This window comes from Pongo pygmaeus, chromosome 23, assembly GCF_028885625.2.
Source record: "Pongo pygmaeus isolate AG05252 chromosome 23, NHGRI_mPonPyg2-v2.0_pri, whole genome shotgun sequence".
NCBI lineage: Eukaryota > Metazoa > Chordata > Mammalia > Primates > Hominidae > Pongo > Pongo pygmaeus.
In genome coordinates, this window is record NC_085931.1 from 46,771,210 (window position 1) to 46,790,329 (window position 19,120).

General features: G+C 35.8%; 1 protein-coding gene across 34 annotated transcripts in view; it reads right to left on the reverse strand.

Annotated features, from left to right (window-relative positions):
• The window catches only part of RBFOX2 (RNA binding fox-1 homolog 2), a 291,147-nt gene that overhangs the window by 19,347 nt on the left and 252,680 nt on the right, over positions 1 to 19,120 (reverse strand). For 17 of the 34 annotated variants that reach the window (XM_063663006.1, XM_054469622.2, XM_054469627.2 and 14 more), the window contains 5 exons: positions 10,198 to 10,290; positions 7,363 to 7,423; positions 3,397 to 3,450; positions 3,184 to 3,276; positions 1,879 to 2,011 (listed from right to left, as the gene is read on the reverse strand). In XM_063663006.1, coding sequence (XP_063519076.1) covers positions 1,879 to 2,011; positions 3,184 to 3,276; positions 3,397 to 3,450; positions 7,363 to 7,423; positions 10,198 to 10,290 — 434 coding nt within the window. Of the gene's footprint in view, positions 1 to 1,878; positions 2,022 to 3,181; positions 3,277 to 3,396; positions 3,451 to 7,362; positions 7,424 to 10,197; positions 10,291 to 19,120 lie in introns of all 34 variants that reach the window. The other 17 variants (XM_054469621.2, XM_063663005.1, XM_054469626.2 and 14 more) reach the window with 3 other exon arrangements.

Here is a 19,120-nt window from a genome sequence, read left to right on the forward strand (position 1 = left end):
CAATATTCCCTGTATCAAATGCCACAAGGAGGCTAGAACATAATGATTAATGATGAAATTAGTTTACTAAGCTGAAAAGCAATTCTAGGCCATTCCCATGAAATACTGGACTTATTCCTTGCCATCTTCCATGTAAACAGGTGGTTTAGTTAATAAAAAGAAAACATGGGAAATCAGTGTTCAATGTAATGCACAGAAATTGATATGATTAGACATAAAGATAAAATATCTTTGAGCAAATATATACCTGACACAGACTTGGTAGAGAATGGGTTCTCAAATTTGGCCAATATACTGAAATGACTACATTGAACACGACTAAATTCAACCACTTTATAAAGTAATTCAGCAATGTTACAAAATAGGGAAATCCCATGTTTCTGGTGAGTAGTCTCTCTTTGCAAATATGACAGTAAACTCTCTTGGATTACAATGGAAGACATTTCACAAACAATTTTCCTAGTGTGTAAAACTTCCAAAAGGTTCCTTTTAATGTTTCATTTGAGTATTTCTTGATGAAATAATACTGCATATTCACTTCTTTAAAGAGATGTCAGAGGTTGAAGGTCAAAGGTCAAGTTGAGAGAAAAAAGGATTAAAATAAAAGTAAGTAATGGCATAAGATGGAGATGATGGAATGCATGTGATTTAAATGTCTACAAACTCCAAACAGAAGTTAATTTCTGAAGCAGTTCCCTTCCAGTGTCTTTTGGAGCCTGCCCACTTCAACATACCTTGCCTAATAAAAATGTTTTAACTCTGTGGAATGGAGAACTTCTAATGGTACATCCATTTGGTCTACGAATGAATGAATGAATGAATGCTGAATTAGTACACCTCAAGGCTAAGCCAATTTTGCTGTCAGAAAAGGACATACAAAGGAGGTTCCTTCCCTTTATATTTTAACTAAGTAGCAGCCAACAAGCTTCTCTGCTGCTACTTATTCCTCCGTTAGAATACAAAAAAAAAAAAAAAAAAATCTGTCATATTGACATATCTGGCAGAGAAAAGATGAAGAGAAATGTCACATCTTTGATGAGGAAGTCCGTGGTACAACTGACTTATGAAAGACCACTCTATAAAAATTTACATTTTAGGCTGACACTGAGAAACCCCTAAAAACAAAACCTGCCATCTTCACTCCTTTTCCCCATTCAGTAGCAAAGGATTTATTTGTTGCTATGGAATCATTCCACTGCATGAGACACCCTCCATAAAAAAATCAAACGGTGAAGGATGCTCAGCTACAGTCATTGTTTTACCATCATTCAGAAGCCAACTGCAGTTTAATTCTTCCTACTTCTCCCTTTCTCCCTTGATTCAATTGGACTTGGTTCATCTTAGAATTAACCTCTTTTAATCCGTTTCCTACAAAGAAAGCAAATCCATTGTGGGTAACTAGCTCTGCTGCTCACCACCCAGGCAGTGAAATCAAAGGGGAGGACACATGTGACAGCCTCTGCCCCAACACGGGGTGGTGATAAGGAGGTGAACACAGCAGATGCAGGCTTGTACTACAATCTCGAGCTCCTCTTTTGGTTCTCTGCAGTAATGTTAATCCATATTCGTGCGCTGCTGAGTGAACTTCATGCCAACACACTGCTAGTAAACACAAGACGGTTCTGGCTACTGTCTTAAGCCATTACCATGAGGGCTTAAGGTGGCCAAAACGAAGACTTATAATGAATTGACAGTTTGTTACATTCTGATGATGGTATATTTTGGTATTTGTCATCTAATCTGTTAATTTGCAAATATTCACTGAATGTCTACTCTGTGACACGGCAACATCCCAGAAGTTATGAGAGGGCCATGGTATTCTTTTTTGGTCCAACTGCTTATTTTAGAAACATATTGATTTTGGAATCTAACGCTTACCCTGGATAGGCGGGGATGGCTGTTGGAGGTACCGCTCGGACTGCACCATATACTGTCCGCCCTCTGCCCCTCAAATGGGCTCCTCTGAAAGCGGCTGCCGTGGTGGCTGCAGTAGGGTAAGGGAAGCCAGGAACTAAAGGGAGACCCAAAATATGACAGAAATTTCAACTTGCATTCAATAGAGGGTGCACAGTCACAACTTGCTATGAACCAATTATAGAAAAGATGGAAAGATACGAACCACATCTTTTTTGAAAAGGTGGCATACATTCAATAAACCTTCTACCCTGGGTCTCTCAGTGGGGAAGAAATGGAAAGAGAGACCCAACATGCAAAAGCAAAAGATTCCATGCCTCATTCATCACAAATCTTGAGTGAGCTTTCTCTGTTCCTTCTCAATTTCGGCTTTACAATGCAAGCTGCTGAGAAACAGGTCAAGAAGATCTGAGAATGACTGCCATAATAAGAGACAGACTTTTAATTACTGTGGGCAGTCTAAATCAGATTGACACAAACTCTTCAACCGGTCAGTTATTAACCTTGCTTCCAAATGTTACTATGTGCATATAATAATTATTACTCAAAAGAACATTCTTTTTATATTTTTACATGGTACCAACCTCCAAGGCCCATAATAGTCTTTAGGCATTTCATTTCATTAGTCAATTTCATTCTTTTATTTAAAAAATTTTAATCCACAAATGTAAGGTGAGGGAGACAACTCCTACCCTGTCCTTTAAAGAGGCAGACAACTTCTAGGGGCCTCATATCCTTTAAAGAGGCAGACAGTTTCTAAAAGCCTATTTTAAGTGTGCTGTCCTCTGGAAAACATGCAGAGACACTGATTCCATGTCCACTGAATCCTGTTTAATTATACCTCTTGCTGGAGTAAAATGGCTCAGGTCAAAATGACTTTAGAGAGATCAAGAGAGCTGAGAATAATCAATAATGCCGGAGGTACTTCTAAGTAATCCTCTGCTGGAGAACCTGTGGCTGACTTGCAGAGGAAATGTATAATATGCTCTATACATACTTGCTTCTTTTGTTTTCTTTATCATCAAGTACAGACTAAGGCCCTTACCCCCTCTACCTTTTCCAACTATTTCTGCTTTGTGCAATCTTAATATTTGGTCAGGAAAATTCTAGCACAGGTTAAGGAGGACAGGGCACTGGGATAGTATTTAATATCCCTCTCAAGAAATTTCCATTTCGGTTATGTACTGTACTAGGAAAAAAAAAAAACCAGTACATGACAGTTCACTCACAACAGTCAAAATCCATGCCAGGCCAACATAGGCTACTTACTGATTAAAGGAATGTAAGTGTTGATACCCCCTCTTCCTGATAGGGGCACTGCTGCATCATTGCCTAGGGACACATCTGCTTGAAAGCTGGATGCTGATTGGATTTTTAAAAAATTTAAAAATGCAAAAAGATTAAAAAGGAATAGCAAATTGAAAAACAGCAGATGCTATTACAATTAAATAGCACAAGTGCAAACATTTACTTAAATACTACCTGCATATAACTCCGGACCATATACAGCTCCAACTACTGGGCTTAATTTCCAACCTGAAACACACAAAATGGAGGAAAGGGATGATCAGTGCACGCCAAGTTGGCTTCAGCCATCTCTGGGGCTATTTTTGCCTATTATTAACTTCTCTTTGGAATTCCAGCTTGGGGTTTCTATGAGAGAGTACAGTAGTGAAACTAGCACACAGTGAAGAGATGATGAGGGGCTGGGGTTGGGGGGCTTGGCAGGAGTCATGACATTGGGAGGAGGAAGATGGAGAGGGAATGAGAGGAGAAAAAATAAATAGAAATAAATCCTAGAGTTTGGTAAAGTGTTCTCACAGAATTACCCTGGATGACCTATCCTTCATTTAAAAAAAGAAAGAAGGCTGACTATATGTCACTCTGAACCGCACTGTGATGCATTTTCTTAACCCTGTTTATTACTCTAGTTGTTTTAATAAAGGTATCCATGGGCTGAACTGAAATTCAACCTAGATCTTTGACTCCATGTTTGGCTATACAATGCTGGTATTCCAGGTAAATTGAAATCCACTTTCACTCGGATTTACCATTGGGATTTTACTGGGGTTCACCAACTAAAAAAGGAAAGACATGATATAATAAAATTCAAGGTACATTCCCAACTTCAGTGCATGTTTTCTGAGGCTTTAATGTGTAATAATCACCTTTAAGTTAATCAGACTTCTTAGCTACACCAGAATACTGTGGAACGTTAGCGTAAATATTTGTAAATATTAAGAGTTTCCAAATAACATTATGTTTAATGTCAACTTTATTTCTTTCCCTTTTTTATATTTATAGGAATATGGCAAGTATTTTTTAAAAAGGAATAATATATGATTGCTCACTGAGAGTGAATAAAAGTAGAATTCCACATGAAAACTTTAATCAATATTAATTGAATTTTACATATAAGCAAAAATACTCTATATTATACATTTTCTGACTCATTTGTCTTTTTATATTAAGACCCTAGCATTGTGCCACACTATTCTATAAATATACGAATGAAAAGAAAAAGGCCAGAATTGGCCTCCTCTTTTTTTTTTTTTTTGAGACAGAGTCTTGCTGTGTTGCCCAGACTGGAGTGCAGTGGCGCAGTTTCGGCTCACCACAACCTCCGCCTCCTGGGTTCAAGCGATTCTCGTGCCTCAGCCTCCCAAGTAGCTGGGACTACAGGCACGTGCCACCATGCCTGGCTGGTTTTATACTTTTAGTAGAGATGGGGTTTCACCATGTTGGCCAGGCTGGTCTTGAACTCCTAACCTCAGGTGATCCACCCACCTCAGCCTCCCAAAGTGCTGGGGATTACAGGCGTGAGCCACTGCGTCCAGCCACAATTGGCCTTTTCAAAAGAATTATTGAAATTACCAGATTTAAATGACTGTAAGCAAGACATTATTCAAGTGAAAACCCATTCACTCTGATTCAATCCAATCTCTTATTCATCATTTTATGTGCTCATAAAATGCAATGTCTCTTCAATATTCCACATAAAATTCTGGCAAAATCTAGGTTCAAATCCTACTTGAATTGTAAGAGCACAAATATTCTGCAACATCAAATTACACAAATACTGTGCAACATTTCTGCACAAATTAAGAGATTCCAAACAACCTAAATGAGAATGCTGACTGAGAATTCATTAGGAGGAACCTGACACATTCTTCTTAGGACCTTTAACATAACAGCAGGTTTCTTGCCTACTAAACCTGAATATTAATTTAGAATAATATTTTTAAAAATAACCTTTTTCTTTCCTACCAATGCCACTGTTTCCTGAGCATTCCCTTTAAATCCACATAATGGGCAGGCACTGTGGCTCAAGCCTGTAATCCCAGCACTTTGGGAGGCTGAGGTGGACGGATCACCTGAGTCTAGGAGTTCGAGACCAGCCTGGCCAACATGGCAAAACCTCGTCTCTACTAAAAATACAAAAATTAGGGGGGTGTGGTGGCACACATCTGTAATCCCAGCTACTCTGGAGGCTGAGGCACGAGAATCGCTTGAACCCAGGAAATGGAGGTTGCAGTGAGCCGAGATCGCACCACTGTACTCCAGCCTAGGTGACAGACAGACACTGCCTCAAAACAAAAACAAAAATTAATATAATGGATGTATATTGATATGTTGTTAGTAATACTTTGAATATACTTAGTTTTAGGAAATTTACAATGTATTTTCACAGATGTCCTTTGACCTTCACAAAACCCAAAGTGGAAGGTAAAATAGATACCACATCTGCAATCTGAGGTCAATACTATACTTTTCTGGGTCTCATTTCCTAATAATAAGCTGGGAGGGTTGAGTTTCAATAATTTCTAAAAAAATCCTGGTGCCAAAAATCTGTGGTCTCAATTTATAAATATGAAAACAGAATTAGGTTAAAAAACTGGTCCACTGTCACGGAGTAAATAAAGAGTCAAACCTAGAAGGAGAATGTCTGTTTTCTGAATTCCAGTCAGAGGCTCTTTCTGTCACAATATTTCCCTTAGATGTAAAGAAAATTTGACATTCTTTGCCTCTCCTTTCTATTTTGTTTGAGTTTTTATCAAAATTGTAGAGACTTGTTTTTGTAAGAGCAGTGAAAATAAGAGGTAAAGTGGGAGGCAGTAGTATCATACCGATAAAAGGAGTAAGGAAAAATGCAAATTATGCTGATAAATTTGTATCATCTATGTGAAAAGCTGGGCTAAATATATTTATTGAAGACTTTATGGGATATAGTCAATACGGATACATTTCTCCTTGATTTAAGACATTATTAGCACATATAGCCATACTCTAGCAGTGGGTTCAAACTTTTTAAAAAAACAGCAGAGCCAGGCATGGTGGCTCACGCCTGTAATCCCAACACTTTGGGAGGCCAAGGTGGGTGGATCACGAGGTCAGGAGATTGAGACCATCTTGGCTAACACGGTAAAACCCCATCTCTACTAAAAATACAAAAAATTAGCCGGGTGTGGTGGCGGGCGCCTGTAGTCCCAGCTACTCGGGAGGCTGAGGGCAGGAAAATGGCGTGAACCTGGGAAGCGGAGCTTGCAGTGAGCCTTGACTGCGCCACTGCACTCCAGCCTGGGTGACAAAGCGAGACTCCATCTCAAAAAAAAAAAAAAAAAAAAACCCAGCAGAAACTCCCCCCTTTATTCTAGATACTAGTAAAAGCTTATGCAGAACCCTAAATTGCTCAGACTAAAGTACAGCTGAGACCTCAGAATTCAATCCATTTGGTTTCCTTTTTCTCTCCCAAACTGGTTCTGCAGAACAGTCTGCAAAACCACCATTGGGCTACAGATTAAATTTATATTCCATCTCATTCAGAGACCATGAGTCTAGATTAAATTTGGTAACTGATGTAACAAATTATTCATAGAAAATTTCCTTCTCAATGAGAAAAACTTATAAACCTTACTATATAATATGTAATCATGAAATAGAAAATGATACACACACAACCATACCCATAGCTGTTATCTCTAGGGCTAAGGAGAGCAACGGGTCCAGAATTATAAAAGTGATTAAAATATCCTCCTAATTTATTCCACTTATGCTCAGATGAATGAGAGTCAGAAGTAAAAGTAAGAGTCAGTGGGCATCCAGGGGTATTACGAACAAGTCTAACATATTAGAAAGAGCTACAGCAGCTGAAAAAGAAGGTGCTCAGGTGGGATCCAATTTGGGTTAATAGGCAACTAGTAGCATGTTTGCACTGTGTAAAAGATGAACTTTACTTAGAACATAACACCTTAATAACTAAAAACTTAGCTCAATTGTAATGACAAAATTATTTTGTAAACACAAAATACTCTCCCAGGTAAAGAGACTACTTCAACACAAATTAAACTGTCTTAAGACGGAAATAAAGACATTCTTAGAAGTTTATAAAAACTTCATATATTTACACAAGAATAAACACTCTTTCGAAGATGATTTATAATTTCTTACCATTTGCATATGGTGTGACCATCTTCTTATTGGTCATTACACGTGCTGTAGCATTATTCACCTAAAAATAACAAGGAGAAAAAAGGGCAGGGAAGAAGTGGACCACATTAGGGAACATAAAGTTGCACATCCAATAACAGAGTATTTAGTTTAAAATGTAAATTTCTGAGAGCATTGATTTAAAAATAATTAACATAGCAATATAAAATATTAATATATAGTATTTTAATTAAAGTTCTTATCAAATGAGGATAACAAGAGTAAAGTGAGTTTCTTGGTTTCCAAACATCAGTACTCCAAAGAAAATACATTTGCAAGATCTTCGGACGTCTTTTAAACAGAGAAATCTCTGGACTAAGGAAAACACAGAAAAAAGTAAATAGGAAACAACTATATTAGCAATTCACTTTGAAGTTTGTTAATAAAACAGAGGCTTGCCACATGGGTTATGAAATAGATTGATGGAAAGGTGATAAAATAAATCTGATTTCACCTGTCCTAATGTTCAGCATTTTAAATATGTCTGTCCGAGATTTTTACTGTCTGAGGTAAGTAAACAAATATAGAAACCTAAGATTCCCATGGTGACAGCCTTCAGGACCATTCTGAATTTTCTAGACTACATGGTCTATCAATTTAAGAACAAAGCTTTTAAGAAAGCCTTTAAAGTAGGCACTTAAAAGAATTGAGAAAATAAAGTCTTTATTTATTTTGTTTTATGGTACTCTCCACCCTCATTACAGAACTGCATATTTTAAAGCATTCTCAGTGCTAGAGTAAGTAGGTGTTACAAAGACGGTGCTGCTGAAGAAAAGATGAATGGAACTAAGATGCCAGCATACTGCAGCCCAGTGACAGAACCAGTCTCAAAGCTCTTGCACGGAGGGTAAAGCCTCACCATAGAACTTGACTTATACTGTGTTGTCAGGTCATAAAACATGCCAATTGAAAAAAGAAGCATAAAATATAAATGTCTTATTTTTGCCTCTTCAAATTTACATTGTGTTCAATTTGTATGGTAATAAATTTTTGTTATGAAAAGACCAATTTTAGGTAGAATTAGAACTAAAAAAAAACCTCTTCCTATGTCTTTTAAGATTTGTACAGTGATAATCCCCCATATGAGGAAAGAGCTTGAAACTCCATTTACTCTAGCTTCGCCCACCAAATAATATAAACGTTTCACATTTAAAAAGAAAGAATGGGATACAACAATGATGAGACTGAGAGCGTGCAGTTAAAAAACACACACACACAAATAAAAGAAAGAAAAAACAATCAATTTTGGAAAGAGGGGAGAAACAGAAAAGCAAGGTTCTCACAGACAAGGATTAGAATGGAGCAAGAGCTGAAATCAGCTGCTGGAGCAGAAAGCAACCAAGCACTTAAAAGGAAAAATGGCCAGAACCAATCAGAAACCACCAGTCAGCAAAAGAGACCAACAGCTGCGTGTAACTGAAGGGATGGGAAAGGAAGAACAGGGAAAGGGACAGGAGCAAGGATCCGGAAAAAGAGAATAAGGTAGGGAAAACGAAAAGAGAAAGTCAGGAAGGGTGTAATGGGCAAAGAAAGAACAGTCAGAGCTACAAACAGGGGTTTGGGAAACAGGAAAAGTAGGGAAGGATGTAGGGGCAGGAAGTGCATTAATAAAACCAGCCAAACTGGAGTTCAGTAACTCTGAGTAAGATGTGCAAGGGGAAAAAAAATCACCATGAAGTCAGTAATCAAACAGCTCAGACTGCTACAAAACAATATGTACATCCAAAATCCAGGCGGCATTACTCAACAGCATTGAAAATAAAAGGGGGAAAGGAAAAGGAAGAGGAACAACAAGTCAAATCACATTTTGTAGTGTTAATGTGAGATGGCAGATGGACTTTTTCTTTCTTATTTAATTGTTTTGTAATCACATTTTTAAAAGCTTCTTCTCTAGTGCTTTTGTTCACTTACCGCCAACGGGCACCATCGCCAGCATTGTGTATAGTTACCATGGAAAGAGTGAGTCAAGTGAAGGGCCCTAAATGCTAAACCATTGGAAAGGAGGGGAAAAAAAGCAAAATATGCAGACATCTTACTCAAAATGGTGGCTTTTACATTTAATACTTTAAAAAATTGGGAAAGGGGAAAGGAGCCAGTTAACCTTCGATGTGTTATCAAAAAGGGCTGGTGAATACCAGGCGGTAGACTTGGTCATAATCACAGTACATTTGCCAGCCAGCCATCAAACCCTCTGTTTAAGAATTTTATCCATAAAAATTTAGATACCAAAATTCTTGGTATTAGATATATTTAAAAACTACATGAGTTTTGGATTATTTCCTCCCTCCCCACAATCTCTACAATCTTCTATTTCGTGCTTATCATGCGCACAAAGAGGCGAACTGGCCTCCCGAGAGAGGATATTGGCTGGCCCCTTGATTCATTATAGAACACAGTGTTATAAACTGGATAGTTTTTAGACAATTTAACATTAGTTTTGCTTAGGCCTGATCACAGGAATTCAGAGTATTGCAAACTGAAGCAAAGGAAAAAAATCAAGAGAGCAGAAAGATGAACATTTTGAAGGAAAAACATAAATGAAAAACAAACACACACACACGCACACACACAGTCAAAATTAAAACCCCCAAACAACCAATAAATGAGGAGGGAGGCAGATAGAAGTGTTACTTTTATACAGTTTAGTGCAAGAAGGTGAAGAAGACAGAGATACAAACACACATACATGTGCACACACACACTTAAGACAGGGTTCCAAATGTGAAATAAGTGAGGCAATACGAAAAAAGAGAAATAAAAATATAAACCAGAAATTGAATTATTAAAGACATGCACCTCGATTTTACGGCCCTCTACCACGGTGCCGTGTAATTTCTCCCTGGCCCTGTCTGCATCAGCACTATTCTCGAAAGTTACGAACCCGAATCCCTGCATGCAGCGGGAGAAGGGGGGAAAACATGCACATCGTTATATTGAAATACTGATCTCTTGGTAAATAGAGAAAAAATATCATAGTATGAAACTGACATCAGCAACAACTCAGCAATAATCTCCCAAAGTCACATTTTTGGTCCATGCATACTTGTAAAGGGAAATTAAATCCAATAAAAGAATAAAGAACTGTGATAATAATAATAATTAACAGCAATGTAACAATAATAAAATAAAACATAAAGCATATGAGGCCAGACCAAAATTAAGGTACAGAGTTACTCGGGTCAAACTATTCAACCAAAACTCTGAGGATTTTTTAATGTCCTACCTTTCTCAATTCATGTTATTAATTTAATATACATGCCCCTTTATGTAATACTAAAAAAGACTTAATTAAATTGACTCTCTGACATCCCAAATCTATTATTTCCCAGTAACTGCTACATGAAATCTGACATTCAGGTTCAACATTGCATAGTGAGATTTTTTTTAAAGTAGGTCTAATCATTTTAGTCCCACGTTGCCTGTTGCTTATATCACTATTAATTCCTTTGGGAACAGGATAATTTAGGGCATAGTCGGTGTACAATTTTGTATGTACTGGGTGTGGGAGAGGACAGCATTCATGCTCTTCTAAGCAAATAAAAATATCACTAAGCAGTGGTCAACTATAACTTTTCTTCAATGCCCATTTTAAATGACCAGATTGACACTTAGAGTAAAAATATGTTCAACTGAATTTCAGAAAACTGCTAACCCAAATTTGCCTAAATTATTCATTTATTGATGTTTATATCTGCTATTAAAGGTAGTAGTAACTTTCTATATATAGAGAAAAAAGGAACAGTCAACAGGCAATGGGAATGAGATCTACATTAGTGACATCAGTTGTACACTATTCAGTAGAAAAAGGATATTAGAAAACAGCAATGCAGCTGGTACAATGACTTAGGATTAATTTATTTGTTCCTTGCAAGATACTACAAAAATGGAGTGGAGCTTTCACTCATTAAGTAGACAAATCAGGAGACCAGGGAGTTGACTACCTTCACTCCGATGTTCATGTACTACCACTTTTAACACCAGGAGCATTTACTATATACTTATATGACTTTCCTAAAACATCATATTCACTTCATTCTAGGTGCTCTGTCCTTATCGTTCTACTCTGCAGCTATAATTTTATAAATAATTTCCATGCTGCTTATATCTGCAAAGTGGTAAAGTCTTAGGATTTTCTGCAAAGTCTTCATTTGCCAATAACTTCATTGTCCTGCTAGCGTTTTTTGAATATTCCATTGTAGGATAACCCAGAACCCTTTAATTTTAACTGAAGTTCTGCCTAGCTGCTTAATAACATGAGCACAATTCTCTCTATATAAAACATGTTCTTAACTGACACGGTAAACAATGCGCGTTGCTCAATAAAATTTTATAAAAGCAACTCCATTGTTTTGAAGGATCTGATAACTCAGCAATCTAAGTGATTATGTGGGTGGGTGGCGTTTTGGAGAATTCCAATGGATGATCTCTACCCACAATTTGGACATCACAAACACCCTTGAAAGCACAATGCTAAGCTGATAGATATTTTAAAACGTATGTTGCTTGGAATGAAATACTACTGGTAATTTCAGTTAATACTCTCCTAAAGAATGTATAAGTTTGTTGAAAATATCAACAGGAACATATTTTCATAAATGAAATTTTGATATCAACATTTATAGCCACTTTGACACCACAAGGTATAAAAGGGCACATTAATAATTAGTTATACCATTTGTCACCTACACTAGCACCTGCTGAAGACAAGCTGCCAGTTCTCTAATCCTGGTGAGTCCTCCAATAGGAAAGTCAAACTTTTAAAGAAAGGTCACAGAGTGATGAGTTATAATATCACACTTTAGAAGCATTTTGGCTGTATTTCAACTGGTCCTCACAGTCATATATTTTATGACTTAGGTTAAATTAATACATTGTAAATTAATAGTTGGATTACTATTAAGTTATATCAAAACTAAGACCTAGGTTTTTGATATTAGCATTATGACTATATCTACACACCCACATGCAAATATACATACTAGTTTGTCTTCTTAAATATAACCATGAAGTAAAAAGAATAGACATGTTGGTTTCATTTTGAAGGTAAAGAAACTGAGTCGAACTGAGATTAAGTACCCAAGAATATCCAGCTAACGGTGAGAAAATTCTAAGCCTTTTCAAATCTCAGTTCAGTATTCTATTTACTAAACTATATTAGTCCTAAAATCCTTCTATTTTTTTTCAAATCTAATTGCTAAGTATCTTCCATGACCTTCTTTTCTGAAATGTGTGGAAAGAACATTAGTGAGACAATAACTGCATCCAAAAGAATGGAAGGTGGTATGATGAGCACTGCAATTTCACAGTCAGCAAATGACAAAGTTTAACATTCATGTCTGCTTGGATAAGATTTTCTCAATAATGACTAACATTCTGGAACAAAATTTCACTTTCAAATGTTTTAAAAGTGTTTTATAAAGAAAGATGCTTATACACCAAAGGAAATGTGAATCAAGATACCAAAAACATAAAAATAAAGCAATCTTTATAAGCATCTTTTCCCCCGGGGTGATAGGAGGAAGAAGGCCTTGTTGATGCTTTGGGACTCTTTAATATGAAACATAAAGGTAAGAGGATTTCTTTCTTTGCTTTGAAGATAAACAGACCTTGCAATAGGCCAAATAATGGCTTCCCAAAGTTGTCCACATCCTAATCCCCAGAGCCAGTGAATATGTTACCTTACACGGCAAAAGGGATTTTGCAGATGCGATTAAGTTAATGATCTTGAGATAGAGAGATTATCCTGGATTATCCAGTTGGGCCCAGTGTAATACAGTGGCCCAACATGGCCACCGTACTGTGCTTATAAGTGAAAAGCGGACACAGGAGAGTCCGAATCAGAGTAAAGCAGCCTGAGAAAGACTTGACTGGCCATTGCTGGCTCTGAAGACAGAAGGGAGCTATAGTCCAAGAAATGTGGGCAGCCTCTAGAAGTTAGAAAAGGTGAGAAAACAGATGATCCCTTAGAGCCTCCTGAAGAACCCAACACGTTGATTTTAGCCTTGTGAGAGCCATTTTGGACTTCTGACCTCCAGAGCTGTAAGATAATAAATGTGTGGTTTTAAGCCACCCGATTTGTGGTAATCTGTTCAGAAGTCATAGGGAATTAATATGTACCTCTTAGAATTAAAGTCCATGATTAGGAAAGTGAGAGGTATGACTAGAATTTTTTGAAGTACTGTTCTTAAATACTTTTCTCTCATGTTTAAATTTTAAACAGGTGATTTTCCATCAACTCAAACATGCTTCCTTATCTATCACATTCACAATTTAGTTTCAATAACATGAACTCAGATCTTAAAACATTTTTAGAATATACTATTTCTTCAATAAAATTTAGCATTTTAGAAAAGGTGCCAGGAACTGTGCTAAAGATGTTCACAGATTATCCAGGTTTAAAAGTTATCAGTAGAAAAGTCTGCTTACATGAACTCATGTTTTGTCACTTCACTCTTAGAAATCGAATTGACATTAAGTTGGTCATTCTGATCTCTTGCTTTGGAAAAAAAAGTTAGTAAAATTATGTCTAAATCCAAAATATTTTCCTTAGAACAGCTTCCAAATGATCATAGAACAGCTTCCAAATGATCATACAACCCATCAACACTGAACCAGTCTACACAGGTATAATATATGTAACAAATGGATTATATAATCTGTAACAAATAGATTTAATCTCAAATTCTGAACAAGAGGAAATATTTCAGCTATGTAAACAGATGGAGAATTTTTGTTATCTAAACTTCTATTAATAAAACCAGATTTTAAAAAAGTAAACTTTAATTTTTAATTAAAAAATGATTTTGACATGTTTGTCTACACTAGCACTGCAGACAGAAATATAATACAAACCACATATATAATTTAAAGTTTTCTAATAACCACATTTAAAAAGTAGAAACAGGTGAGATTAATTTTAACAATGTATTTTATTTAACCCAATATATACACATATTATTAACATTTCAATATGGTATCAATATTAAAACATTATTAGTGAGATGCTTAACATTCTTTTTTTGTGCTAATTCTGAAATCTGGTGTCCGTTTTACCCTTACAGGCACACCTCCATTTAAACTCTCCAAATTTCAAGTGCTAAATGTGACCACTGTGCTGGGCAATGCAGGTCTCTACATCTTACTCCTCTAAGTTTGCAGTCCTCAGAGTCCTTCTATATTAAACATTTAAACACACCAGTGTTACATTAGTGATTTACCAGGTATCTTAGCTGACTTCTGGAAATTGAAGAATGGTGTATTTATTAGGTGTATGGTTGTAGTTAAAACTTCTACAAAGTGTGACAGCAATTTCACAGCCTGCCTTGACATCATCGAGGACATATAGGAGCCAAGTAACTGTCACCTTTTTAGTCTGGCCTCAGACTGCAATAAATAACTAGCAATAGAATGAACATTGTAAAAATATTATTAAAATTTGTACAATTTTTGAATTTTTCCATCTCAGAAGAATGAGAAAGAAAATTTACCATGTAACTTTTAAGGGAGAAATCAAAAGCAGACGGATCTCCTAGGTATGGCCAGAACACAGAAATTAAAAAATAAATAAAAAAAATATAAAACTAAAGCCCATAATGGTAACAAAAGAAAAAAAAAAAACTTAAGCCCTTCAGAAACACATGCACTGTTAATTCAGTTTTAAATATAACAAAAAAAACCATTTCACTTCAACATTACCTATTAAGTTTTACTGGAAGTCACAAAGGCCTACTTACTGTGACTTCCAAAAAAGTATTTTGATAATATTTTGAAAGAAATAAATAATTTCCCTTTGCATGAAATTAAAAGCCATGATAATAGGGAAAATATTACAGCAAATTACTTGTGTCTAAGGAATGGGAACAGAAGTTTTATCTCCCCTAACTACAGCCTAAACTTAAGCCCAACCTAAACCTAGATCCCCATTATTCCAGAAATCCACCTGAGGGAAGTAATGAGAACACGTTAAGTAAATATTTGCTAGAATAACCAGAATGTTCCTAGCATAAAGAAAAGATAAATATTTAAGGTGATGGCTATCCCAATTACTCTGATTTGATTATATGAATGTATCAGATTATCACATATAGCCTGAAAATATGTACATCTAATATCTATCAATTTTAAAAAAAGAAAAAAAAATTGCTAGAAATCTAAATAATTATTGCTGGGCTGTATAATATTCGTAGTCCTTTAGTAGACTTAATAATGAGCACTATCAAGAGCTGAACAACTTCAACATATTCAATATTTTAATACATATCCATTCAAGAGACGATATACTGAAGTATTTTGGCAAAAACTTATAGAAAATGTAAATGTTACAATCTGTGTATTTCTTTATTTAATAAGCTTGATAATTATCACCAAAAATTGTTATGTGGTTGGATGATGGTAAATAAGATGGTAGAAAGTCTGACCCACAATGGAATAACTTTTGAATAAAACAAGTTCTTAATCACTAAAAGTTTCTAGCAGAGAATGCAAGATCAAGAATACAGGGGGTTGAACCAGGTGACCATTTTGGGTTATATTTCAAGGTTCTATATGAGAAAATAAAACTAGAAGGATACATGAGAATATCAGTAGTGCACATTTCTCTTTAATAAACTATGTATTTTTTTCTTTATACTTTTCATTAAGCATCATGTTTTCCTTTTCAAAGACTGGTTTTTTAAGATGTTACCCAAAGGATATATAAGGAGAGTAAATAGTTTATCATTCAAACTGGGGCATTCTGAGAGAGAAAGGGGTCATTTATTAATAATTATGCTAAGATAACAGATGTAAATTGGGGCTATCCTGGATAAGCCAGGACATATGGTCACTCTAGGCATTATCTTATTATTTGTGTTAATAATCTGTCATTACTGGTGAAATCTGGAGAATTAATAAAGCTACATAAACTCATATAATAATTTTCTAGGTTCTATTTGAATAAATTAGTTAATTTTTTGGCAGGAGTACCATTTTCCATCATATATCTTAATAGTATATTTTCAAAAGCCTAGTCTATCTCTGTTTCAGTTAATCAAAGAAACTTAGATACAGGTGATTCTATGTTTTTATAAAGGATTAGGGAGTAAAAAGACTAAAATTCATGTGAAATAATTTAAACATATATGTATGTATGTGTGTGCACAAATATGATATATATTATTCTATAATCTAAGTAAGCCAAACCTAGAATATGAAGGCAAAAGAAGGAAAAAAGGAAAAAACTAGTCAACAACAAAGAAAAAACTACTATAGAGTAATTCTACTCTAAAGGCAAGCTGGAAAAAGAAGAATACTGGCAGACAAGGAGGGCATGAGTATGGCAGTGGAACACCATTTACTTATGTTTTCAAATGGGTATATCCTAAAACCCTGGGTGACGGCCTTATTATACAAAACAAGATATGGTATGGAGTTGCTTTTAGCTTTGGAACAATTTGATTAAACCCTGTTTTACATTTAAGTATTGCTATCTTAGAGTTATTTTGTGACTAGTTTTTCCATTACTGCTCTAAAAAAATTCAATAAAGCTAATTTCTGTACAGAAAAGCACTCTGTTTAAAAGTTAGAGGAACTCTTAACTAAACAATAGGACTATATAAAGCCTCCTTTTCTCTGGTTCTTTTCAAAATACGCTGTAATTTTACAGTCAACCCCAAACATATAAAAGGATTAAGAAACTAAACTTAATTCGCAAAACAAAAAGTGCTCATTAATTTCTTTTAGGTGGATCCCAGAGGAGGCATCTATGGGTTTGATTCCAAAATAAATCTCTATTAGGAGCCTCAGAACAGTTCCAAGGGCACCCATTCCAGCAAATAACTTTAGGTAGCAGTTAAGAAAGCTTCGAAGGACAAAAACGAGGTTTTGTATCAGTCCTTGAAGGCAGATTTAGGGCAATTCTGAATTCTGTGCTTTGTTTTTAAAACATTTACCAATTAGTACACAGTCTGTGCACCCTTTAGCAGCCCAAAGAAAAATGGGGCAGTGAGGACACAGCATCAAGCTGACAGAAGCAGCCCATGCTTTTAGATTTCTCAAAGAGAAAGCTCATGTCATCACTTTCAAATGAAAGTTACATGGGAGAAGTAATTGGATCAGGTAAATTTTAAAAAATGTGGGGCCAGGATGCGGTGGCTCACACCTATAATCCCAGCACTGTGGGAAGCCAAGGCAGGCAGATCACTTGAGACCAGGAGTTTGAGAACAGCCTAGCCAACATGGTGAAACTTTGTCTGTACTAAAAATACCAAAAATTAGCCAGGGGTGGTAGTGTGTGCCTGTTATCCCAGCTACTCAGGAAGTTGAGGCACAAGAATTGCTTGAACCCAGGAGGCGGAGGTTGCAGTGAGTCAAGACTGTGCCAATGCAACTTTAGCCTGGGCAATAGAGCGAGACTCTGCCTCAAAAAAAAAAAAAAAAAAGAAAAGAAAAGAAAAGAGAAGAGAAAGAATTGGTAGCAGGCAAATCCTTAAAGTCAATGAAAGAAGCCTTAAGAAAGATCAATTTCCTTTGCTTCACAATAATTCAAACAAATAATTTTCTTGGTAAGGAGTAAGTCCTCAATGCCTGATGAAACTACATTGGCCTTCTAGTTGTTAGACTCTAGTTAAGAATATTTTAAGTACATACACTTACAACTAAAAATATTTAAAACTACTTCAGATAATAGTTTACAGAGTGGCCAAAAATCTCCACATATTTATTTTACACTCATGTGCTTCTTATCTCTAAACCACTGTCATTTTCCCACCTTGTAGCTAAAAAAGATCACACAAAATAAACACAAACAATGCAACAAAGGAACAGAAATCCATTGTGAGAAAAATTATAAGCATAAATAGTTTACTGGTTGCAGTCTGAATAGACTTCACTTTAAAAAATACTTACCAAGTGCTGGAGAAAGTTCTGTATAGGCATATTAATCATTTTTGTTTTAACTGAAAACTGGAAGTTTAGAGTATAATTACCTCTTTAATAGTTAACAAATAATTGTTATAGTCAGAATTAAACACTTTTAGTGTTGATACATTCTACAAAGGAAGGGAATAATAATAAGTAGCATTAGAACAGCACATACATTTTTATGTGTACAGATGGGGGCAGGAGGTATATAAACTCTGTTATCAATTCCCAAAGTATGGTGAATTTGGAGTATGAAATTGGAGAGGTAAATATTAACTCATTTATTGGCTTTATTTAGCTTTCCCTCAAATTACATGTTTAAGAGATTTAACCATAGCCAAAAGCTATTTTCAAAGTTCAGCAGAGATGACCAAATGAAAATTAACTAAAAAATTGCTCTAACCTAACAAATGAAAGTAGCAACAGCAAGGTAAATATTTATAGGCTTGGCTATGGCTGATGGTTTCGGTAGGATGTATTTCATTTAATAAGCAGTGAGAAAACTCTCAAGTAACATGTCCAAATATTCAGTTCATCAAATACTCTATTTTTTTCACAACACCACTGTAAGTCTTTGCCATTCCCTTGTTCCTAAAAACATTGCTGTTTCTTTTAACGCATGGAAATTCTAAATCATACAGATTGGGAATTTAAAATAGTAAATAGGGGAAATAATTTTTTTTTGAGACCGTCTTGCTCTGTCACCCAGGCTGGAGTGCAGTGGCGCAATCTCGGCTCACTATAACCTCTGCCTCCTGGGTTCAAGTGATTCTCCTGCCTCAGCCTCCCGAGTAGCTGGGATTACAGGCGTGTGCCACCA